The sequence below is a fragment of the Ictalurus furcatus genome, chromosome 19, assembly GCF_023375685.1.
Source record: "Ictalurus furcatus strain D&B chromosome 19, Billie_1.0, whole genome shotgun sequence".
NCBI lineage: Eukaryota > Metazoa > Chordata > Actinopteri > Siluriformes > Ictaluridae > Ictalurus > Ictalurus furcatus.
This window is the reverse complement of record NC_071273.1, coordinates 14294968-14321459: the sequence shown is the minus strand read 5'-3', so window position 1 is coordinate 14321459 and position 26492 is coordinate 14294968. Positions and strand designations below refer to the sequence as shown.

General features: G+C 37.3%; 3 protein-coding genes across 10 annotated transcripts in view; 2 read left to right on the top strand and 1 right to left on the bottom strand.

Moving 5' to 3' along the window:
• Window positions 1-4756, top strand: part of strip2 (striatin interacting protein 2) — a 44408-nt gene extending 39652 nt beyond the window's left edge. For all 6 annotated transcript variants that reach the window (XM_053649779.1, XM_053649778.1, XM_053649777.1 and 3 more), the window contains 5 exons: window positions 47-147; window positions 258-324; window positions 430-534; window positions 755-959; window positions 2665-4756. In XM_053649779.1, coding sequence (XP_053505754.1) covers window positions 47-147; window positions 258-324; window positions 430-534; window positions 755-959; window positions 2665-2915 — 729 coding nt within the window. In that variant the 3' untranslated portion in view covers window positions 2916-4756. The remainder of the gene's footprint in view (window positions 1-46; window positions 148-257; window positions 325-429; window positions 535-754; window positions 960-2664) is intronic.
• Window positions 4757-5770: 1014 nt separating this feature from the next.
• Window positions 5771-8196, top strand: LOC128622988 (small lysine-rich protein 1). 2 transcript variants are annotated; one of them, XM_053649789.1, is made up of 3 exons: window positions 5771-6012; window positions 6222-6292; window positions 7820-8196. In XM_053649789.1, exons 2-3 carry the CDS (start codon window positions 6290-6292, stop codon window positions 8078-8080), a joined length of 264 nt encoding a protein of 87 aa, XP_053505764.1. In that variant the 5' UTR covers window positions 5771-6012; window positions 6222-6289; the 3' UTR covers window positions 8081-8196. The 2 variants fall into 2 exon arrangements, with proteins under 2 accessions (XP_053505764.1, XP_053505765.1); XM_053649790.1 differs by having other exon boundaries at window positions 6219-6292.
• Window positions 8197-8615: 419 nt separating this feature from the next.
• Window positions 8616-21258, bottom strand: cd9b (CD9 molecule b). 2 transcript variants are annotated; one of them, XM_053649786.1, is made up of 8 exons: window positions 21046-21258; window positions 13295-13397; window positions 11749-11846; window positions 11418-11492; window positions 11237-11338; window positions 11016-11105; window positions 10824-10907; window positions 8616-10723 (listed from the first exon to the last, which is right to left on the bottom strand). In XM_053649786.1, exons 1-8 carry the CDS (start codon window positions 21112-21114, stop codon window positions 10658-10660), a joined length of 687 nt encoding a protein of 228 aa, XP_053505761.1. In that variant the 5' UTR covers window positions 21115-21258; the 3' UTR covers window positions 8616-10657. The 2 variants fall into 2 exon arrangements, with proteins under 2 accessions (XP_053505761.1, XP_053505762.1); XM_053649787.1 differs by lacking the exon at window positions 21046-21258 and adding an exon at window positions 15132-15342.
• Between the last annotated feature and the right edge of the window lie 5234 nt (window positions 21259-26492).

Genomic DNA, 26492 nt, shown 5'->3' with positions numbered 1-26492 from the left:
GGTTTATTAGGTGAGCTAATGACTTTGTTTCTTTTGTCCTGCACAGTTTGAGTATGTGTCCCAACATCTGGTATTTGCCAACTGCATCCCTCTCATCCTCAAGTTCTTCAACCAAAACATCATGTCTTACATCAGTGCTAAAAACAGGTAGGCTTCGTTTAGGCCTCCGCTTCTCTGTGGTCAAACATTTCCAATAATATGTGTGTGTTTAATACATATTTAATTAGTGTTCGTTGCACCATGTGTTCTGACTGCAGTATCTGTGTGCTGGATTTCCCTCATTGTGTGGTCCATGAGATGCCTGAACTCACTGCTGAAAGCCTGGTAATTCCAACACTCCATAGATTCTTTCTCAGTGCTGTTCATTTATAAAGATGTCTAACCCGGCATAATCGTGCGTGCGTGCGTGCGTGCGTGCGTTATTAACAGGAAGCTGGAGACAATAATCAGTTCTGCTGGCGGAATCTGTTCTCGTGTATCAACCTTCTGCGGATCCTCAACAAACTCACCAAGTGGAAGCACTCCAGAACCATGGTGAGAGATTAAACATTGCATCAAGGTCACCAAAAATCATGTTCTTCATGAGGCTCTCGTAAGCCTGCTTTAAACCACAAAGATCAACTTGTCTGATAATTCTGAAGGCTTCATATACTGAGTTCATTGTGATACAGTAGTGAAAAAACCCGTTGGCATTGTGGAGTTCGGAGTCATGTATTTCGACACTGTTGGAAGCTCACTTTGCACTCCTCTCAAGATGCTGGTGGTGTTTAAGTCTGCTCCAATCCTGAAGAGGGCACTGAAGGTCAAGCAAGCCATGATGCAGCTTTATGTCCTCAAGCTCCTCAAGATTCAGACCAAGTACCTGGGACGCCAGTGGAGGAAGAGTAACATGAAGACCATGTCAGCAATCTACCAGAAGGTCCGGCATCGACTAAATGATGACTGGGCTTATGGGAATGGTAAGAACCATGGTGTTCTCAGACAGATGGTCTAAAAAGTTACTGACTGGTATTTCACAATTAGTCATATGAGTATGTATACAAGCCAATATAGGTTATTATAGCAGTATATAGGCATAGTATATAAATGTCCAGTGTGAATGAAATATATATATATATATATATATATATATATATATATATATATATATATATATATATATATATATATATATATATATATATATATTATATAGTATAGATTATAATTATCTCAGCTTCAAGCAGCAGTCATAAAGTTTGCTTAAAAAAGTCAATTCAGTCAAGTCCCAAGACTAGGACCTAGTTAAGCAAGTCTAGATTTTTGATCTGGATTTCAAAGCAAGCAAAAATCTTATAGTGGACACAATTAGTACATAACACCAGACTTTTCTGAAGAAAGATTCTATTCATCCAAGCGTTTAGATGGATCCAATAGAGGACATAATACAAAATCTTCTAATACACCATGTTGCACTTTTTAGGCTCTGAAGAATCTCAATTTATGCTAACAAACTGCCAATTGTCTTTTGAATAAGATCTAAATCAGGCAAGACGTTGTCTGTCTGACCTGAATGCCAATTAAAATATGGTCAGCAGTATCAAATGCTGCACTGAGAAGATCCTAACAAACCCAAAATAGAAAACTGTAGCTGTAGGTCATTTACCAGTTTAGATAGTAATGATTCGGTATAATAATGCTTCTGAAAACCAGAAGGAAATACATCGTGCTTGTTATTACTACAGTGATCTACAACTTCCCCAAACCTTACATAGAAAAATAATGTTGGAGATTGTATGGAATGATCAATTGGAATGATAGGAGAGGTCAGGATGTGGTTCCTGAAGTAGTGGCTTAAGAACAGCTAGCCCAAGCCAAATGACAAATATATTATGTGTAGTAAAACTCCACACTAATGATCACTAATGATCAATCTAAAAATAGCTTAAGTCAGTGGTTTTCAATGTGGGGGCCACCAGAGGGCGCCCGGGGGGCCTCAACAATTTGGTGTGCCCATCCCTCCAGACAACCACACACACACAATCAATTCCTAATGTAATGTAAAGATGTCATTATTAATAATAAAAAAAGGGGGGGGGATATATTCAGAAATCTGTATTTTTATTGCGTTTTAAAGACATATTGCAAAAGGGGGGGCCTCGGTCAAATGTTAATGCCATTTGGGGGGCCTTGCCCTGGAAAAGTTTTATGAACCCCTGGCTTAGGTGGTACTGAGAAATCTGAGAAACCATTGCTACAGTAATAAGGTCTGGAGGAATGTCAGAATCAAGCAATAGCCAAATAGTTTGTTAATTTTGAGACTTTGTTAAGTAAAATGGGGAATGGCAAATTATTCAGTACCAGACTTTTGCCTCACTTTATTCTTAATGTTGGTTATACAGTAAGTCACAGCTACCTAGATAATATTACCACTATGTTTCCTCTAAAATGATAACACACAATGACTGCCCATAATCTTTAGATTTTTGCGCCATCCTAGTGATGTGAAAATACACTGTGATCTCTGCTTTAGATCAGAAATCATACACGTATCAGGTTAAAACCAATAAATTGGCAACAATAGAAATGTATTCATTTATTATTATGAAAAATCAGGCAGCAACTGTAACTCTACACTCAACCCTTTAAAATGCACTGATAGCCTTCTCTGTCCTTATCTGTCAGATATTGACGCACGGCCATGGGACTTTCAGGCGGAGGAATGCGCTTTGCGGGAGAGCATTGAGAAGTTCAATGCACGGCGATATGATAAGAACCAGAATAGTGAGTTTGTCCCGGTGGATAACTGCCTGCAGAGTGTGCTGGGTCAGCGAGTCGAGCTGCCCGAGGACTTCCACTATAGCTATGAGATGTGGCTGGAAAGAGAGGTCTTCTCTCAACCCATCCAATGGGAAGGCCTGCTGCAAGCCCAGTAATGCAACAAGACGTTAACTTGTATTAGACTGAACCGGTATCAGAATCCCACATGTACAGACAAACACACATGCAGACAGAGCACACGATGCCAGTGCCATTCTTCCTGTAAACGAATGCATGTAAATAGAGATCTCTTCAAATACAATGTGTGGGTTTTGACATGGTAACTCATTTTATTTGTAAAACACAATCCTCTCAAGTGTACTCCTGACAACAGCATGAAAGACAACATATCCATTTCAACCTTTACATTGTATACAAATGACCATTTTTAAAACACATGAATACAAAAGAAGTAAGTATTATAAGTATGTCCTACAAAAAGAGTGAAGGTATATATTTATTTATTTATCTATTCTTTTCAAATTTTCTCAGTCTGGAACTGCTGATAAAACTTTTATTTTTGATGCATACTCACATATGTATATAGAACAAAAAAGAATGCATGTTGTCAAGCTAAAGAGACTTGGTTTAAAAAAAAAAAAAAGAAGAAGGAAAAAAAAAGACCAATATGGCAACCACAAACATTACTCATGTGTCAGTAGGACCGGAAGAACTGGTCTGTAAAGATTCCTTCCAGAGACTGCTGCTGTCCCTCACGTCCTGCATAGAGTCTCTCACTCAGTGTACTGGAGAAACGTCCTTGAGAAAGTCACGCTTCTTTTTGTATGTCAGACGTCAGAGCCGCCTACCATACTGTCTACTTAAAATGAGCTCTAACAGCACAACACAAAAGCACAGAAGTGTCCTTGGTGAATAGCATCACCCTCTATACAAATAGCAAGGTTCCAACATAACGGTGCTGGTTTTTAACACGATTTTATGACATCTCCTCTGTCTCTGTTTTCCCCCGCTCCCTCTCTTTCACCTCTCTCTTCTTGCACTCACTTGTCATGATTAAATGGAGTCTTTGTTTTACTACTGAACGTTGTTCAACCAAGAGGGGATTTTATATGCTTCATTTCCAAAATTGTTTTCTATGCTGATTATTTTTTATTATTTGTTAAAAATGATCAAAATGCATACATTTTGTGTCCTGACATCACATACCTGGTATAAATAATAATTGTAGACCAATGCAAGTTTCAATACTTTGTTTAAACAAACAAAAAAACAGCAATTTTACTGTACAGCATATGAGAATTATGAAGAGCCGCCAAGCAAATGTTTCAAACTGTCATGGAACATATTTTAATCTTTTAATCAGCTGCACCTATTCATTGTGTCTTACTTATTATCCAATATCAATGTCACAGAATTTAAAAGTCTGTTCATAATATGTAATTATCTCTGTTCTTCTGGGCTCAAAATGATCCATTACATGCTTTGACTGATGCCTCTGTACAGAGATATTGATCCAACAAAAGGGAGCAATAGCATCTAGTGGCTGCACAGAATGGATATTGTAATTATATGGCTACATATTGCACTTGCAATATGCCTTAATATATTAAAAGATGTTGCTATGAACTAATTGAACCCATGGCTATTGACTGGTCTACACTATTCTATACAAACTTATTTGTTTTGCTGGATTGTTTAAAAGCTGAGATTCTGTGACAACTTTGCTTTGAAACATCTAAAAATTGGTCAGGACGATCACAGAAACAAATTAAAACGATTTAGTAAAGGACATATTTGCATATTACTTCCTTTGGTGATGTCAGCATTGCAAGGGCCAATGTTGTGAGTTTGTAGCCCTAGAGGACACCATGACATACTGCTAATCACTCTGCTAAATTTGACCTCGGTAGTAAAATGTGCAAAAAAGCTGCTTATTCCAGATGTTTACAATCCATGACAGTACGGTAAAAGAGGAATACTTTAATTTCACATTAGTCATATCTACGAAGACTGGGAAGATAGCCCCAGGTCACTCCAGTGAAAAGGTTTCAGAAGGCCACATTAGAAGCTCATGCCTAGTGATCAAATGACTGGATTATGTTGAGTTTCTGTGGACTCGTCAATGGGTATTTTGCAAAAAGAGTTGGTTCTTTTAATGGTTTTTATAGGTGAGCCAACTGAACTGATTTGAAAACAAACTAGTCAAAGTATTTAAAAAAAAGAGTACCTTTTCACAATATTGCATGCTTTACTTTTCAATCATTGACTGATATTTATTAATAGAAACTTTGGGTGTAAATTGTAAATGTAGTAAAAAAAAACCATTCTGTGAATAGCATTGCTTCACGCAAAGGTTGATTCCTCCTCGACACTCTTGAAGAGAAGGCTGTTTTTACTCATAATACTCTGTGGTATTCAATACATTTCCTGATAACAAACAATATTTTATAAGAATACTACTAGACCCTACTACTGTGAAGAGTTGCTTCTGTATTCGTGGGACAGAGAAATTTCTTTTCCTTAACTCAGTGGTCACCAACCCTAAGGCAATGTTTATATGATCAGGTGGGCAAGATTATGATCAGATGGTCAGGTGGGCACGATTATGGTTGGAGCTAAAGTCTTCAGGAAGGTAGATCTCCAGGAACAGGATTTGTGACCACTTAACATCTCAAAAAATGTCGGTTGGTCATTGTGGGGAAATGCTTCCTCCAGCAGGATGCTTCCTGTTCTTCCTATTTTGGTTTTATAGTTAGTTAGACGTTGAGAATTACAGAAAGGCAGAGAATGTGTGTATCCAGACTGACCGTTCTAAACACACCATTACCTACGCTGTAATCCTGTCCTACTGATCTAACGTCTGCCTGGACAGTCGTCAATAATTATATTTTCAGGTACGTAATCATGGGCAAATATACCATTTTACACAAGTTCACTTTAGTTTACTGATTCCCTGAGGTGTTTTATTTATTTATATTAACAAATGCACCAGCAGATGTAATTAAAATAATACAGTTCAATATTTTATAAACCTATTACTCTTAGATTCGGAAAAAAAGATTTCGTTATTTTGAATTTTAATTTAATGTGGGAGGAGCTCTGGACCTCAGGCCCCGCCCCCAAATCTCGTCGCCTCTGAGCTCGTGCGGTAGGTAAGTGAAAATCATGGAGCGCGCGTGTCTCCAGGACAACCTGATCTAAACAAAGCTATTCCGCGGAGAATAAGAGCCCATGGTGTAATTCTCCTCTCAGGTAAGACCGTCTTTCTCTAAACTATAATAATATTTGTGTTTTCTGGTTATTAGTAATTGCCTTATGCTGCAGCGGTTGTTGAAATGGACAGTTTTACGCGCGCATGCGCATTTATAGGTTCATACTGTACAATGTGAAAGTATATATTATATATATATATATTGTGTGTGTGCGTGTGTGTGTGTGTGTGTGCGCGCGCACGTGAGAAGGCGGATAGCTATTCTCCAGGGATTTGCACCGTTTTCAGTACTCACCTGAGAAAAGCTGACACTTGAGAATGGTAAGTCAGCATAACATTAGGATATGAGTCATGTATGGGTCATGAGAAACAAAACACAAAGATTAGAAAATGTTTTTCTTTGTCTAAATGTAGCCTGGTATGTACAGTGATGCTTTGTGAACCCTTTAGAAATTTCTATATTTCTGCATAAATATGACATAAAACATCAGCAAATTTTCACACAAGTCCTAAATGTGGATAAAGAGAATCCAGTTAAACAAATGAGACAAACATATTATACTTTGTCATTTATTTATTGAGGAAAATGATCCAATATTACACATCTGTGAATGAGCAAAAAGTATGTGAACTGTTTGCTTTCAGTAACCAGTGTGACCCCCTTGTGCAGCAATAACTGTAACTAAACGTTTCCGGTAACTGTTGATCAGTCCTGCACATCGGCTTGGAGGAATTTTAGTCCATTCCTCAGAACAGAACAACTTCAACTCTGGGATGTTGGTGGGTTTCCTCACATTAACTGCTTGCTTCAGGACTTTCCGCAACATTTCTATTGGATTAAGGTCAGGACTTTGACTTGGCCACTGAATTTGGTAGAATTACTTGTGTGCTTAAAGTCGTTGTCTTGATGCATGACCCACTTTCTCTTGAGTTTCAGTTTATGGAGAGATGTCCTGACATTTTCCTTTATAATTCGCTGGTATAATTCAGAATTAATTGTTCCATCAGTAAAGGCAATTCAAACAGGCCCAAACCTCAGATGGGATAAGGTTCTTATCCTGGAATGCAGTGTTTTCTCCCAACATAACTTTTCTCATTAAAACGTTATATTTTGCTCTCATCCACAAAATATTTTCCAATAGCCTTCTGCCTTGTCCATGTTCACAAACTGCAGATGTGCAGCAGTGTTCTTTGTGGAGAACAGTGGCTTTCTCCTTGCACCCCTGCCATGCACATCATTGTTGTTCAGTGTTCTCCTGCTGGTGAACTCATGAACATTAACATTAGCCAATGTGAGAGAGGCCTTTAGTTGCTTAGAAGTTACCCTGGATCCTTTGTGACCTCGTGAACAATTACCACTTGCTCTTGGAGGGATTTTTCTCTTTGTTGGTTGAGCACTCCTGGGGAGGGTAATAAGGGTCTTGAATTTCCTCCATTTGTACACAATCTGTCTGACTGTGGATTGGTGGAGACCAAACTATTTAGAGATGGTTTTGTAAACTTTTGCAGCCTCATGACGTTCAACTCTTACTTATTCGGGCCATGAGACACGTATCAGACCCCTGTCCTCACACATAATGTCACCCCATTGATTGAAAACACCTGACAGTAATTTGACCTTCAAATTAACTGCTAATCCTAGAGGTTCACATACTTTTGCCACTCACAGATGTAATATTGGATCACTTTGTCTCATTTGTATAATTGGGATCTCTTTGTCTACTTTTAGGACTTCTGTGAAAATCTGATGATGTTTTGTCTATATAAATAATCTCATACCATTACTAGACAACTTACTGACATGGATGACTGAAAACCCTAATATGCATTCCCCAATGTTTTTTACAGCCTAAAGGAACCAAAAAGTCCAAGTCCCATAGTGCCAAACCTAGGAAAAAGAGTGACAAAAAACGGCCATCTAAGAAAAGGTCAGCGAGTACTACATGCACAAAACCAGCAGTGGATATTCTGAGCCCAGCTGCTATGGAGAATGCCTACTATATTTCCCATAATGCAGTGGACTGCCTGGAGTTCAGAGGCTTTGGCTGGCCTGAAGCCACCAAGGAAAAAGGAAAAGGACTAAAAAAAAAACAAAAAAAAAAAAAATGAGGACGAGAGAACCAGCTTTACTGTGAATTGCAACAATATCGGCCATATATAATCTGTAAATGGCAAATTGTCAGGTACATCAATTCTGAATAAATGCTGTATATATTTTTAATGAACCCAACTCATGGATGCATGTGTGACACTAATGCTCAGTATTTCTGAGATACAACAACTAAATATTCAGCACTTAATTACATAATTTCCAAATTCATTCACTACCCTCTTTAGACTGTTGATATTAATGACCAGTTACATTGGTATTCATTAATCACCAGCATATGCTATTTTTCAGTGTACACAGTGCTGTTGAGTCCTACAAATAGTTAAACATGATCGTTAATAGATCAAGGAACCTGCTAGGATTACAACACCATTGGACGTCTTTTGCTTCATTTCCATCCAGCTTCTGTAAATAACATGAAACACAAAGCAATAGAGGCCTTGAAGAATGGACAAGAAGCAGTCAGGTAGATCAGAGTGAGAAAGGGTATGAAAGGCAAAAGCTCTCCAAGAGGATGCTGCAATAAAACAAAAATTATTTATTTTTTTAAAAAGTAACTTCGAGGGTGGTTTAGTTTAATCTGCAAACATAGCTGGCATTATTTAATTAGACTATCTGCACCATCACTGACTAGCAAGTAAAACCACAGCTGGCTGCATAAGTTACATTAATAGACTATTTTGTGAATTCCCCCTATTCTCTAAATAAAACCAGCAGACAAACTTACAGACCCAAATGAGAGAACGCCATTCTTCCTGTGCAGATGGAGCACACCTCAGCAATACAGCAGCACTGAGTTATCACTTAAACTAATCCACGATCAGAGGAGGCATAGCTCTTTTATAATGGAGGTGTACACAAAACAATTTCTCATACATTACAAAATGATAAATATTCAGGAATTGTATAGAAGTTTCTACATCTCCTTAGTAGGTAATAAAGGTTTCAGAAGGTGGTTCCCTATGTCCATAAGCAACTTATTTGCACAGGAACACTCACTGATAAAATCATCCTATAAAAACAGTGATTCAAGAGAAACAAAATTCTATAATACTCTACAGCTGAACACGTGTGTTACAATATGTCTGAAAGTCAGTGGATATTTTTCAAGACTGTCTCTAAAAACCCTTGATTTAAAAATGTAGCAGTTTCATAAGCAGTACAGTAAGCACGGTCATGTCCTCATAGCCCAAGCCTAGCTATAACATAACTTATTGTAAACTGATCGCAGCAACTAGTATTGAGAGTCAGTGACTAGATACAGTAGTTAGCATTCAGCTAGCCATGACACAACATAAGCCTTATAGGTACAGGGCAGACTGAAAGAATAAAAAGGTTTAACCTATTAGTCACAATGGGCAATCCTAATATTGCAACATTAAGATCAAAGAAATGGCATGATTTGATATGCATGTGGGTCATTTAGAAAAGGACTTTTACTATGCTTTCTACTATAGTTTCCTGCACACAACTGTGGTCAGCAGTTCCTGAAAGCAGCCTGTCTGGCACAAACAACCATGACACAGTCAAAGACACGGATCATATTTTTTCCCCCTCATTCTGAGGTTTGTGAACATTAACTTAAGCTCTTGACCCATGCCTACATGATTTTATGCATTGAACTGCAGACTGGAAGGCATAACTGATATTCCACAATATTAAATTTAACATAACAGATTAAATGTGTAAAATGGTCTTTAAGTGGGGAAAAAAAGAAAAGAAAAAGTTAGAATTTGGCAAATTGCTGTGGTACAAGTGGAATAAAATGCTTTTTGATTTGCAGTCATTAGAAAATAATCAACTTCATGGTGGTAATGGCATCACACCCACCCCAGTCATTATTTTCCTAGCATGCCCCATTGCTTGATTCTCTACTAAATACAACTGAAAACATTAAGCCATCTACACTTAACCACAGAGTGATTGGACTGCTCTTTATTTGTGCAAAAAGTTAAACTGCTCATATTCAGTTTCATACAGCAAATATTCAGTTTAAGTGTACTAAACATAAAATCTGCCATAACTTAAATTAAGTCAATGAATTTTTTTAATCTTTGTGATTTACCTTCTTTATCCAACAGTTGAAATGTTTTATGAGCCAGTACCTTGAAGGTGCAGAAGTCAGTGCTGTAATAATTTGAGTTGTAAATGCTGCTCAATGATTTCTCCTGCCTATGATCTTGTACAAGAAAATCAAACTATTGAGTTGTAATTTTATTAAGTATTTCAGAGAGTTAACTATCCAGTATAGATACATGGGGAAAATATGGTTATAAAAAAAAGTCACTTTTGCTAAATATAGTTAAAATAAAAAAATTTTTTAAAAAAACCCTCAACACATACACACCATAAGCAAAAAGTAAAAATACACAAGCAAACCAGATAATCTGTTATGGTAGAACTTAGGGGTATAAACAGTGGTCTCCAGTGATATTTTCACCCGGGTATGCAACTGCATTAGAAACACAATTTAATATATTAAGGGGTGTTGAAGCAGTGTGCTTTGGCAGTGAACACATGGCCTACACTTAAAGGCCAGACAGGTAGTTGCGAAGTGGAAGAATCCGCAAGTCCCTTTACACAACATCTCGCGTTCGTCTGACAGCACAGCAGAGCAACATGCTGAAGAGCATGCCAAAGATCTGTTGGTAAAGCCATTTAACATCAGACATTAATAAGATTAGTGTGCGTGTATATATATAATCTCAAAGTAGCCATCCGTTTCTGTAAAATGTTACTCACCATGATCACACCAATGCCAATGCCCACACCTCCAATAATGTGCATCTTGGAATTAAACAAGTCATCTATTGCAGCCGGGCAACTCTAAACAAATATGATGGAAGGAAAGCAAGTTATCCAAAAAAAACACAACCAAAGTCTTGGTCATTATAAGAAGAGTGATGACTAGGTTTGTTAAAGGTGGATTGTTACCGTTGTGATTAACTGAGCCAAACCCTCCTTCTTTGGGCAGGTGTCTGCAGCACCATCAAAAACAGTTCCAGTTGGACCACAGCACTGAAGCTAATTAAAGAGAACAAAAAACAAACAAACAAACAAAAAAAAAAAGTACTCAACCAGGGTGAAAAATGGCCAGAGGTTTAACCCCCCCCAAAAAAAAGAAAGAAAAAAAGGACATAAAACTCAACACTTACACCAAGCTGAATGACTGTCAAAGTTTCTTTCAGTGCTGGCTGCTTTGTCAATTGGTAGGTTGTATAGGTCTGCTCGTAGAATTGCTTTACCTCTTGAACAATCTGGGGTGGGAAGTAATTATGCAATGTTCTAATCTCTGAAAAAAGGAAAAACTCCATGCTGAGTGTAGAAATCTAGTACCTTGTCTTTATTGGACAGCCCCCAGATTCCTGCGGCCACTTCTGCTGCAAAGATGATGAGCAGGAAAATAAAGAACTACAGAGATGGAGAAAGTAAATACACATTGAATGTTTACTGTTACATGTTCAGAGCATGATGTTGCATCAATGTCCCAAGTACACAGCCAATACCTGTTGATCAAAACGTAAAAATTTACAATTCTGATGCAACCTCCTAATTGTATTAGTTACTGTAAGTAGTATAGTAAGCTACAAGTTATAAGTTAGCACATAAAATATACAGAATACATCCCAAAAGTCAGATGAATTCTTCAGGATGCTATAGCACTCACCAATCCCAGCATACATTGAGACTCTCTGAGGGCTCCACAGCACCCAAGGAAGCCAACCACCATCATAAGTGCCCCAGCCACAATGAGGATGTAAACACCTTAGCAGCACAAAGAGTGGTCAGTATGAACAAAGAAACCCCTCAACAACTCAGCAAGATATTTAACAAGAGATTCCACACACTCATGTTAAATATATTATAAGAAATAATAAATCATTTTAGCATAATTTAGGTTTTGCCTAATAACACTCGTGTTAACCACTGTTCCATATTCCAAGCCATTCTTTTAGTGCCGCAGAGGCGTATTCAGTATGCAGGGAGTGCAAACAGAACAGACCCAGTGCTGTCTGACCAAGTCTGACCAACACCACCCACTATGTATTGTTGTAGGCAACCCATCATTAAGATATTTGCCATTGCAGCACAGCATGTAACTATTGTGGTCATGTTATGAGGTCTTACAAACTAATGAAGGGAGAAAGAGCCCAACATTTTTTCACAGGGTAAACAAAAGACAGAACAATGAGTCTCTGTTGGTTTGGGGGGAAGAATTCAGAAAATGATGCTTCTCTGATGGGTTGCAGAAAACAGGAGGGTATAGAGGGGAAAACATAATGCCTCATTTACCCTGTCTTATTAAACAAGACTACTGCTATGAGTCGAGCATGTCACCTACTAACATCCTAACTAAAACCCACACAGCAGTCCTATCAGATTCACAGGCAAACAATTCACAGTGCAAGTTTAGATTCACTTCAAACCCACTACCATCAAATTCTTAAAATAGAGGCATTTCATTCAAAGTTTGGGATCACTAGACTTTAATCATGACGATCAACAAACCCCCACACTGTTCATTTAAAAAAAAAAAAAAATTAAGCATAAAATCTCTCTCAAAGAGCAGTAAACAAAATAAACTAGTCAGTATTTGGTGTGATAACCCTTTGCTTTTTTAAAAAAAAAAAAAAAAAAAAAGGGGCATCAGTAGTTAAAAGATGCACTTTCTACACATGAGAATATTCACTGGTAAGTTTTACTAAATATCTGCCTCACTTCTACAGACAGTGGTGCACTTGCTTCTGTTTTTGCTGATGAACCAGACAGCATTCATTATATCTTTTGTCTGAAAAGTGGAATATTGAATAATGTGTTACATTCTTTAACATGAACATTTTACTGCAACATGACTTTGTTGAAAAGTAATGTTTAGTAATCTACACTGTTTTTGTGTAGATTCCACTCAATGGAAAAGTCATAAAATAAAAACCTAAGAATTTGTATTTTAAAAAATTTGGGAGCCTAAGACTTTTGCACAGTACTGTATATACACCAATATTGCCGCTCTTTGTGGTGTGTGCCAATCTCTCAGCTCACATGACCACATTCAAATGACTGAACATTTTTTGGGTGTGACCCGTTTCCATGACTACACAAACAGGGCAGCAGTGGGGGTTGGGTGGGATACTGAATCCTGATACCTGAACAGTGTTGTGTCTCTGAATGCTGAAAACAATACTGAATCTTAAATGAGAGTGAACTTTATTTACCAACAAGGAATGTGGAAGGGGCATCAGTCGCTTGAAAAAGGCCCGCAGTCTGCTTGTCAAAACGTAGCCAGAGTCCAACAGCCAGGACTCCTGTACCTGCAAGCTATTTAAAGCACAACACAAACATGGAAGGGAAATTTGTTTGCATTTCTTCCCAGCAGCAAGATAGCAGTCTCGGTTACAGACTGGCACAGTGGTACCATATCAGTTAAGGAAATGTGTCAACAACTCAGTTTTGGATAGGTGAAAAGAACTTATTGGAGGTTAAGAATTAACTCTACTCAAAGGAATCAAGACCAACCGGCCTAACAAAACAGACAGTCTCACTACCTCAGAGTTAAGAACAATGTTGACTTCATTTAATCCTCATTGCATCACAACTCCCAAAAGAAACTACACTGAATCAGTCTCATACCACACTGCATCATCTCCCATTATGTGGGATTTTACTCAAGAGGCAGACAACAGTTCACACAATATAAATGGATGTTTGGCAGACAAACCTGGTTAAAATCACCCGATATAAATTCCACAAGTGCACGGTATTCACTATTGTGTGACTCATTCAATGGGAAGGCACGCTTACTAATGCACAAACATGTTGAACCACATTAAGGTTACACCTAAAGTCAAGCAACAAAACATATGGTCGACAAGCCATGCTTGGGTTTCTGTAAATAGTTTCATCGGGAGTTAAAACAGCTTTTTGTTGAGATAAAAATGAGACTGGGGTGTGGGCAGTTTCACTCAAGTTTAGCACTCCTGAACACAAACTGGTTAGAAACCCCAGTATTGTTTAATTCACCATTATTTGTATAGCACTTTTTACAAACACTGTCCAAATGAGCTTTACAGAAATATAAAAATTTAGAATATAGATTTTACATGTATGAATTTATTCCTAATGGGCAAACCAGAGGCAACAGTGGCAAGGAAAAACTCCCCATTTACAGACTGGCCTTACAGGGAGCCAAATCCATTATAACCAATATAGGAACCTTTATGCCTCATTTGTTTACTTTATTTTTCCTTTTGTTTGTTTTTTCCTGATTAGAGTACCTCAACACAGATCATCAATCCCTGCTAAGTAAACCATCAAGCACTAACCTTGACTTGGAGAACAGGTTTCCACTGAAAGTTAATTAGTCCTAGGGTTAGCAAGAGTTTTCTGCTGAGAATCTCCCTTTGAATAAGATCATCCAAGACAGATATGATCCAGACCTAGCATTTATTTATTTATTTATTTATTCATTCATTTATTCATTCATTCATTCAACTGTAAATATACCTAAAATCATTTAACCTTCTAATTTAGCCACAGAATGAAAAAAAAAGAAAAGAAAAAAAAGCCAAACAAAAAAACCTCCATATTTGAATTACCAGGTCATGGATACCAAAATGCCTACGCCCTGCTTGGAATACAACATTGTTTAAGTAAAATTATAACTATGAATTTAATTTCCTGAAGTGCTTGAGGCGTCTTTCCTAGATGATAGTTTAACCCACAACCAGGCCACAACTTCCCCTCAAACAGCCTTCACATCTGTTTAGAAGTGCTGTTACAATAAAAGAGCGCAAAACACATTTACAGGAAGTAGTTTCCTAACAGTAGTCATACTTCCATGAAGTCTAGAATCTCTCAACTCCATTACCTCAAACACAGCTATTCCGACCACTTCAGAAGAAGTTTGAAACAATTCCCAGAGAATTATTAGATCAATTTAATAAAGGATTAAAGCACATGTTTATTTAGCCAACCCTAATATGTTTATATACACATTACTGGTTTAAACAAACTACAACCATTTGCCAACATAAAAAGTAAATAAATACTTACCCAAAACAGGAAATTAAAGCCAAACATCAAGTACTTGATGCAACTTAAACCACCTCCAACTCCCATAGTTAAACTTCAGGATTTCCAAGTGAAGAGAATCAATCAAACTTTTAAACCACAACGAAGTGCGTAACAGCTCTGTCAATTCTGTGAACGTGTGTCTCCCCTTAAGAGCAATAGAGAGCCTAAACTAGGAGGGGGGGAAAAAAGAAAAGAACAAACCAACAAAAAAAAAAAAAGCCACCAGCCAACCATACCCCTTTATGACTCTCCTGAGCCTCATTTGAATGGCTGAAAGCAAAGTGTGGGAGGGACAAGGTATGGTAGGTAGTAGGATTCAGGAAATAGGTGTGAGTGAAATGTTCACGGAAGTGCAGGTGTATCTGATATCTCTAATATAGCTGCCTTTTCAATAAACTCAGTGGTGTGGATGTTGGATGTTTGACTTGGAGGCTGTGGCTTTGTGTATGAAGGCAACCGATCTGTAGAATTTTGTTTGAGTAAGCTGGGGATTTCTGTGTTTATTTAAACCTGCAGTGCAGGTGTTGTTTTGTTTTTATTTACAAAAATGAAACACAAGTATTGGGTCAGGAGAGAAATAAATAAATAAATAAATAAAATTAAAAAAAAGCAACCTGGCACCACAAAAATAAATAAATAAATAAATAAATAACTGATGCATTTCACTTTCAACTGAGATTGAAATAAAAATGAGGCCAAATTCTCCGTAGTCATTCATCAACAGGGGGAAGATAAGAGAATACACAAATAAAATGAGACTGGTGTGTTGGCCTTCATAAATTTAATGGCGGTAAAATCACTAACTTCATACTACCACAGTAAATGTACACCATTGGTTCCATTACTAAATAGTCCTGCTATGAAGGGTGCATTGTGTGGTTTGAGACATTCAGAGCCATGAGATTAATCCACACAGTGGAGGAAGAACACAGCACAAACCATGCTATGAAATACTGTCGTGCAAGTAGCTTTCAATAGCATTTTTCTATCTCAGACTTTAAAAATTCAAAATCATACATCCTGTAACTTTAAAATGACTAATGCAAAAGATTGGGCGGCTGAGGCTCAGGTGCTAGAGCGGGTTGGCCACTAAACGTATGGTTGGCGGTTCGACTCCTGGCCCACATGACTCCACATGCCGAAGTGTCCTTGGGCAAGACACTGAACCCCAAGTTGCTCCCGATGACAAGTTGGCAGCTTGCATGGCAGCTCTGCTACCATTGGTGTGTGAGTGTGTGTGTGAATGGGTGAATGAGACACAGTGTAAAGCACTTTGGATAAAAGCGCTATATAAGTGCAGACCATCTAATGCCTGAAACATGCCTGTTCCTGAAAGAATAGCGTTACAGGAGATGTGACCAAGTTAGCAAGCTAAAGTGTTGCTCCAGATTTGGTCACCAAACCTGTTATCTATAGAAAGCTGCTGGAGTTCATATTCTCTTGTTTGTGTGAAAAAGTAATTCAAGACTGGTTCTCCAGCTGGAATCTTGGAAAGCAAACACAACTTTGCCATTGTTCTGTATTGTCTTTATTGTTCTCTGTTGTGGCTGATAGAATATCTCTCCATTCTTTATTCAGCCTCTAATATAAATAAAACATAGGGGTAAGTGGTAGCTCAGTAGTTAAGATGGTGGACTACTGATTGGAAGGTAATGAGCTCAAATCCCAGCACTACCAAGCGTCCACTGCTGGGCCCTTGAGCAAGGCTTTTAACCCTCAACTGCTCAGCTGTATAAATGAGATAAATGTCTGTCACTCTGGATAAGGGCCTCTGCCAAATGCTGTAAATGCTAAATAGTTTTGATGACTGACAAATAGGTGGATACTTGTTTAAATGAAAAAGGTGTATGATTTTAGTGTCTGTTTCCATGCTCTCTAAAAACTTCCGAAGTGGAGCCAGAGAGGTGTAGAACCTGAAATGTCAGATGAAATGTTGAAACGTTTGAAGATAAAATATTATTACTTTTATTACAAGATACTTTTTTATTTTTACCTTGATATTCAAAAAGCCCCTGTTCATATTGTACAGGTACCACTAACTTATAATAGTAACCAATACCTAACAAAATTCTTATTTTTCCATGTTATCATTCACATACGTCAGGGAAAAATATTGATATTTTACTCAGAAACCTGTCACGTTACAAAAAAAGAAATGTTGTGGTTTCCATTTCATGTGGTTTTTAATGCACACAACAGAGTGCAAGTAATAACAACATGCTGGGTATGGGTATGGCATAGTTAGCAGCATGACTAAGGTAGTATGAGTTGCCTCTTGTGACATTCAAGGCATTCTGGAAAGTCAGGAATTTGAGTCTATGCTATAAATTAAACATGATGCGATTAGGCATTGTTCCGCCTGGAGCTAGTTTAACAAACGTGCAAACAATGACTTTTTATCTGATTTGCAAGTTGCCACGCCTCACTCTAAAAGTCTTGTGGGTGATAAGCCTTAAACCAAATTGACAACTTGCTTATAAAAATGGGCTAACACACCTATAAACACATATTTAACTATAGGTGTCCCTTTCCATGTTGGGATTTGTTTTCCCTCCAATCAGGAATACATTATGCAACAATTAGTTCCAGTCCACTAATTTGATTGGCCGAGTGGCATTCCAAGAGTGCTTATATTTAGTATAACTGCACAGGGAAGTTTTGCTGTGTGTGTCACTCCACCAGTCAAGTTCATCTGTGCTCGCACTGTGGGCTTGTGCCTACAGCCGAGTTACAGACGAGCTGATACTCAACCGCACTCTTGCTTGTGCAATATTGTTTAATTCTATTATGGTTTGTTTTTCTGCCTTCGCCTGAAAATATCCTTTTCACAATTTTATACACCAGAACTCTAAGAGAACCTTCAGTAAAATATTCAGAAACTGCCCAATACTAAAACACCACAGCTGATGTGTAGCATGGGTCTGGAGTGTGAGTGTGACACACCCATACCAACTTGCCCTTGCCATTTGGTTTGATTTCCCTAGCCGCTGGATGAAAGATTTGGGAATTTCTCCTTGTCTGGTAGGACAAAACTGCTATTGTGACACTTTCTACTTGAGAAGAACATTTTGTAACATAGTTTATGCTGTGCTGTTTTCTACTGTGTAGATTAATCTGACATTTACAGTAAGCAAGCAATTCACCTTCAATGACAACTCAGGGCTGCATTCCAATGCACATTGTATCCAACGAATAAGATCCCTGTATAGCAATGACAAAATTAGTGTACTGTAATGTATACTTATAAGCTTTATTCTAAGTCTGCAGAGCTGTGTTTGTTAATTCTCTGACCTGATCACAAGTGTCATGGACTAACTACAATCCAGCTACATAAAACACAAGGCCTTGTTGAAGGACAAAGGTTTCTTTCTGTTATGATGTTGGTGTCTCTGGGTGAAACTATACCAGAAATTTGGGAGAAGGTTTTGGCTGACCTCCTTTCCAGTATGATGATGTAGGGCATATCTGAGCTAACATATGAACATGAAGTACTCTTACGGAATTTACAACGTGAGTTACAGTAGCTCAAAAACAATATACCAGCACCGGTCACTTTATTAGGAACACCAGACAAATACTGGATTGGACCCCCTTTACTCTCAGAACAGCTTCAATTCTCTGTGGCATGAATTTCACATGGTGCTGGAAATTCTGGTCCATTTTATTTGCAGCAGATTTGTCAACTGAACATTCATGCTGTGAATCTCCCATTCTACCACACCCTAAATGTGCTCTGGTGACTGGGAGGACATTGAAGAATACTGAAGTCAAAGTCATATTCATGGTGCCAGTTTGAGATGGCATGCTTTGTGAAATAGTGCCTTATCATACTAGGATCCGTTATGATATTGGCTAAATGTAGCCATAAAGAGATGCATACTGTATGGTGAGCAACAATACTCAGGCTATAGTACTCCAACAATGCTCGATTGGTATTGAGGGGCCAAATGTGTGCTAAGATATCATTTCCCACACCATGACACCAACACCACCAGCCTGAACTGTTGACACAAGGCAGGTTGGGTTCATGGATTCATTCTTTGACGTGAAATTCTGAGGCTATCATCTGCGTGTCACAGCATAAACCAAGATTAATCAGACCAGGTGACATTTTTATTCAACTATCCAGGTTCTAATCTGACCTGCCAAATGATCTTTGAATCAGTGCTCTAAATTACAATCATCTTGTGGATCATTATTCACAAACCACATCCATGTTTTTAGTACTACTTCTGTGTTTATGGTTCTTTCACAACACTCACAATGGTGGTGTTTTACAGTCGGTTCTGTCTTAAATACCTTATGGTGGACGCACATTGTGATGTGGTGTTATAGAAACCAGAAAGTTGCTTTACTGTACTGCCCGCTGTAGTGTAAACAGTGCTGCTAGAAACACGAGAGCTGTGATATGTCATAACAGGAATGTGCCATAACTCTGAATGCAAAGGGAAAATTCTGAGGGGGAAAAAAACTGTTATTCTGTTATTCCACTAGAGGGAGTAATCATCCAGTGACCACTAGCAATCGCCTTCATTTCATTAGTAAACTGAAAATGTGAAGCTGGAACCATGTCTCTTTCCAAATCCCAGTTCAAGAGGGGGTGAATACTATGCAAGCACTGTGTGTATGAATGGTTACGACGGCGTTATAGTGCCATGTAAAAAAACAACAACAAGAATTCGAGAGAAGCTCTTCTATTTCTCAAGAAATAAACACACAAAAATGACCAAATGTGTATTTTCTTGCTCTGGAGTGGACAGAAATCAAAGTATATTTTTAATACACATTTTGTCATTTTTGTGTGATTATTGAGAAATAGAAGAGCGAATCTCGAATCTGCGAATATCCAATATAAAATGTTTACCATGGTGTATTTTTGACTGTATTCTCATAATTATGACTTTATTTTAGTAATTTTGACTTTATTCTCAAAATATTACGATTTCTCATAATTTTGACTTTATTCTCAAAGTATATTATTCTCGTAATTTTTAATTAATTCTCAAAATATTATGACTTTATTTTCGTAATCTTAATTTTTTTCATGGCACTAAAATGACGTCATAAATTGTTAAACCATAATTTGGAAAATATATATATTTTTCCTGTTTATATGTAAGTGATATACCCTATTTGTGCATTCACAATGTACGTATCAGATAAATGCAGAAAAGTTGTCTACTAAACTGAATTTTTTGGGCCAAGACCACTTGAGATTAAATGTAGTGTGACCCTTTACCTAAAATATCTTTACCATGTCCCAGGGATTAATACCTTGACTAGGGATTAATTCTGATTGTCCACCATAATGGACTTCCTAATAAAACCAGTCATTATGGATATATTTTTCTTTCCTTTTAAGTGTAAACTAGCGCAAAATCTTTCTGCAATTTCAGAAATTTAAACCAAAGCTACCATTATAAAATAAATAGAAGTTTACTGTACACTAAAACCAGGTTCAAAATATTGTACATAGTGTTCTCTGTCCTACCAGCACACCTAAATCAACACTTAGAAATGTACAGTGCTGGGGATCTCCTGGAGCAGGACTGGGAAACACTGGCTCAGGTCAAGCCAGAACTGTCATAATCCAGTTAATGGAGATGGTCACAGTTTATTTGCAATCTGGAATATAGAGCTGTTTGTTAATCAGTATTGCCACACTAACATTTACACAGTTGAGCATACTGACCAATCCCATATGTTTCGAATCGGAGGAATTGTGATGTACACATGATTGAATAAAAAGTAAACAAGTAAATGCATATCACAAATGCAATGTATTTTTATATTTTATCCATATTTATCCTAGTGAAAAGCTTGATTGACCAGCATCTGCCTATGTCTTAGAATGAAATTAAACAAAAAGAAATAAAGAATTATTGCAACTCACCCAAATAAAAAAATTAAAGACGAAAATGAGATATTTGATTGCCTGCTCTCCACTTGTTAATGCTGCCATGACAAACTCCACCAAGAAGTCACAACCTTGTAATAAAGTGACCGCAGATGGTTTTTCTCTTCCAGACGATAAAACAATTATATTCCAAAGAAATACGCAGAGAGAAAGTTGTGCTGATTTTGCGATGGTCAGTGCCACTCCTCTTGTGGGGATGTGAGAGATGTGTTTATGTGTGTTTGTGAGTTGGAGTGAAAGAAAGAGAAAGGGTGGGAGGAGTGAATAACAGTACATAGACAAAAGGACCACAGAGGAGCAGAGGAATAAGACATGGGGATGAACTGCATACTTAATAACACAGCTACATTTTCAAACACTACATTATGGAAGCAGGCAGTTTGGGGTGTAGCATAACATCCAACCAGCTAAATGGTAAAAAATAATAATAATAATAATTATATATATATATATATATATATATATATATATATATATATATATATATATATATATATATATATATATATGTAACTGAGTGCAACAGTCTGCACAATTCAATTGACTTTTATTTATATAGTTATAATGGACATTGTCACAAAGAAACCTACAGAGGAACCAGAGGAACATAATTTTCCCCCCATTTATTTTCATTGTCATAAGTAAGAAAAAGGCCAACATGTAAGTGTTGAGATATTAATAATGGAAAACCAGAATGATAGGCTTGGCATTTGTATCCTCTGAACAGCTTTTGGATTATTTAGCTGTTAATATATTTCATCATATATGTTAGATGCCACACACACGTTAATATTAAATATAATTTAAAAAATTCTTGGAATACATGTAAATTTTTTTTTTTTTTTTTACTTTAAAAGTCAAGTTTTTCTATAAAGACTCAGGTTCTGACAGTGAGATCATTCAGTTTTACAGTGGCTGCATTTGCACAGAAAAGTCCAGAAATGTATGGGATGCTCCTCCATGTACAGGAGAGAAGGAGGTAAGCTGAGGTCAGTGTGCAGGCCTGCCATAACAAAGTGCCACTACAACAGATGAATGCTGAAAGCAGCTATTATTTTCTTTTCAGATTCCATTTTCTATTTTTATTTTTATTTTTTATAGTTCATAGGATACAATAGGATTACAGTGTATATAACAAACAGAGGTCTAGCACTGTGACACAAGCCAACTACACACCCAGAAAATGTCATTGAGTAACCATAAGTCTATAAAATATATATTAATTTTAACCCAGCGCAGGGAAATGTGTAGCCTTTTACACATACTGTCAGTGCTGATGGTTAATATGCAGTGCCTTACTCATCTTTGCTTGACACTGTATATATGGAGTGTGACAGATCATCCTCCCTCGTATCAATAATGTTTATAGCTTTGTCTGCTAGTCTTGGGCTGGTACAGACAGGAGGACAGTGGGGATGACAATTGTGCCTTGGCAAAGGGACTGTTTTGTACAGAATAATAGAGCCCATTGTCACAGTCAAGGCGCCGCTCCCCCTCACCCACTCACCAATCACCCAAATCCGTCAGTGCTGCACGTCATTCTTCACAACCAGAACAAAATAGATGTCAGATATTTAAAATCAGTAGAATGTGCCAGCAAGGAATTATTATGAATTAAAGCACTATCATCAAAAGAAGGAAATACATTTAAATGTATTCATTTTGGCAGAAGCTCTGATCCAGAATCACTTACAAGAGTCAAAATACAGTTGAAGCATGTAAAAGAGCTTTTGGGAATTTGAACGCACAAGTTTCAGGTCACAAGCATGAATTTCTTTAATTTAATAGTCACAAGTAGGACGTTTGTTTTGGTGGAAACCCAAAATTGCTCTTCATGCTGAGAAAACCATCCCCACAATGCAGCACAGTGGTGGTAGCATCATGTTATCACTGGCATCCTTGTTATTTCTTCACCTAATGCTCTCCTTACCCGGCCACCAACCTTTTTATATTGATTTTCCTCCACGACAGTATTAAGGGTTATTTTCTGTAGATATGATGTGGAAAAGTTCAAGGGGGTAAATACTCATGCAAGGCACTGTTAGTTACATGAAACATCAACAAACAAATACTCCACTCCACTAATATTGGCACCCTTGGTAAATATGAGGAAAGAAGGCTGTGAAAATTTGTCTTTATTGTTTAACCTTTTGATCTTTTATTAAAAAAAAATTAGCAAAAATACTCTGCTCTCATGGATATCAAACAACTGCAAACACAACACAGGTTTATAAAGAAACATATTTGTTAAATATAGGTGTGCAACAATTATTGGCACCCATGAATTAATATGAGAAAATATATTTGAAGTATATTCCCATTGATATTTTACATTTTTAGTACACCTGGGTGATTGGGAACAGGACATTGCTCAACCATGATTTCCTGTTTCACAGGGGTATAAATATGAGGTAACACATAGGCCAAATTCCCTTAGTCATTCATAACAATGGGTAAAACCAAGGAATATAGCTGTGATGTGCTGCAAAAGGTTGTTGAGCTTCACAAAATGGGAAGTGTCTATAAGAAGATAGCACAAGCATTGAAAATACCCATTTCCACCATCAGGGCAATAATTAAGAAGTTCCAGTCAACTGGAAATGTTATGAATCAACCTGGAATTGGATGTGTGTCTATATTGTCTCAACGCACTGTGAAGAGGATGGTTCGAGTGGTCAAAAAATCTCCAAGGATCACAGCTGGAGAATTGCAGAAGTTAGTTGTGTTTTGGGGTCAGAAATTCTCCAAAACTACAAACCGAAGTCACCTACATCACCACAAGTTGTTTGAAAGGGTTTCTAGAAAACAAGCCTCTATTCTCATCCAAAAACAAACTCAAGTGTCTTGTTTGCCAGACACTACTGGAACTTCAAATGGGATCGGGGTCTATGGTCAGATGAAACCAAAATAGAGCTTTTGGGCAATAAACACCAGAGGTGGTTTTGGTGCACACAGAGAGGTATCCATATGGAAAAGTACCTCATGTCCACGGTTAAATATGGTGGTGGGTCTTTAATGTTTTGGGGCTGTTTCTCTGCCAGAGGACCGTGACATTTTGTCACAAAATCAAGGTCCTGCCATGGACATCCCACTCCCCTGACTTGAAACCCATACAAAACCCGTAGGGTGAACTGAAGTGACCAGCCTGGACCTCGAAATTTGAAGGATCTGGAGAGATTCTGTATGGAATCCCTTGCCATGTATTCTCCAACCTCATCAGGCATTATAGGAGAAGACTCAGAGCTGTTAACTTATCAAAGGGTAGCACAAAGTGTTGACTAAAAGGGTGTCAATAATTGTTGCACACCTATACTTAACAAATTTTAACAAAGATTTTTTTATTGATAAACCTATGTTTTGTTTGCAATTTTTTGATATCAATGAAAACAGAGTATTTTTGTGATTTTTTTTAACAAAAGATCAAAAGGTTAAACAATAGACAATTTTTCACAGCCTTCTTTGCTCATTTTTACCTCACAAGGGTGCCAATATTAGTGGAGGGCACTGTATATACTATGATAGATTGAGCTTTCTCTGTAAATAGCATCCTTGCCAATGGAATACCCAGGGATCGTCCAGCAACTATTTAAAATGTTTAATTTTTAAAGATATTACTGTTTTGGTGAAATGCAGAAGCATAAAAGCCCTTATATTCCAAATAACTGTTTATTTAAAAAAAAAAAAAAAAAAAAAAATTAAATGCAATTTTATAAAAGAGGTCAGGTGCAAGAAGCATTTCCTCTTGAGCAGGTGAGGCAATTCTAATTCGTCCTGATCATGATGGGGCAAAGGCTGGTGAGCAGGAGATGATGGGTGCTCAAACATGTGTCCTGTTATATTTCATATTCTCCTTTTCTACCACTAGGTGGCTCTCTTTGGCTTTTTCTGATTATTCAAATTTTGAAGAAAAGCTTTATTTGTTGGCTATTAAAGTCATGTAAGCCATTTTTCAGTCCTGCAGAGTGAAAAGCACGCTTTATTATATGATCTTGCACTAAATCTTCCTTCATATGTTGTGTAAAGAGTTTTATAAGCTTTTTGCTTTTAAGTTTTATTGTTCATTCTTGGAATTTTTTTTTTTTTATTTCATGTGCATGTATTTAGTTAATTTGGCTATTTTGAAGCCTCTTAAGCAGCACCATGTGCTGAGCATATAGTCTTAGAGATCAGTTGTGTCTTCTGTAATAACTGAATCTATTTATTGATAATTGGAAGACTGTAAGTTGGAGTCATTCGCCAATGTATATCAAGTAAGCATATTTATAGTTTCTTTTCAGTTTCACAGAAAATATCAGGAGATTTTTTTTACATGATTGCACTCAATAAACTCAAGTAAAAGATGTCAAAGATGTCTCCTCAGTGGTTATTCAAGCCTCTTGATCAACTAAAATGTGTTTAGCATTCAGAGCCCCGTGGGCAGAGGCAGGGCCATTACCACCGTAGACACAGAGGGGGACACGTCCCCCCAGTAATCAGTTATGGCCAAATTGTCCACCTCCCAATATTTTATATTTTTGATACTGCTCTGCTGCACTCAATTATTCACCGATAAGTATGTTGTTAGGATGACAAAAAGTTAAATAAATGAGTAAATGAATGTAGGCTGGTCTGTCTAGCAGTAACGCTCTTCAATGTCAGAATGTTTGAAATGGTCAAATGACTGTGAGGTCAAATGTAAGCGAAGTAACTAAAGTTGAATATTTTTCAACTGTTTTACGAGTGAAACGTTAAATGACTGACAGTAATATCCAGGACTGCAAACATTTACGTGATTCATGTAATGTAATGTGTTATTGTCAACATGAGGAGACGAGAAACATTAACGGAGTCATTTTCAGTATATTAGGCAGAAGATGGAGAATGAATGTGTGTATATTGTGAATGAATGTAATGAACATGGTTACCTGGATTTACTGACAGCCTTTCAGTACATTCACTTTTCTAAGAAAGTGATTCATAAAACTGAAAGTGGGAGAGTTATCATCCTCAGACCTTTTTTTTTTATTCATTTAATTCTCTTTTCTGGACAATAAACCCTCCCCAAGTGTGCACAAACATTGCATTTTGATACTAGTCTGTATGTCTTTGTCAGGTCTGTGCTCAAAAAGTTAAAGGGATAGTTCACCTAAAAAAAAAAAAAAGTTATCATTTACTTTCCCTTTTGTCATTCCAAACCCAAATGCTGTTACTTTTCATCACATATAAGAGGATTATTTCCCCTCACTCTTTTCCACTCTATTACGGCTCTATACCATAAAATGGCAGACGATCATGAGCTTTAAAGGTGCACTATAAAGCTGCCATAAAAACTACAGTCCAAGTGGCCATACGAGAGCTTTGTGTCATATGGACTGCTTTTCTGTATATCTGTGTAAACATTCTTCAAAATTCTCCTTTTGTGTTACACTAAAAACAGCATACAG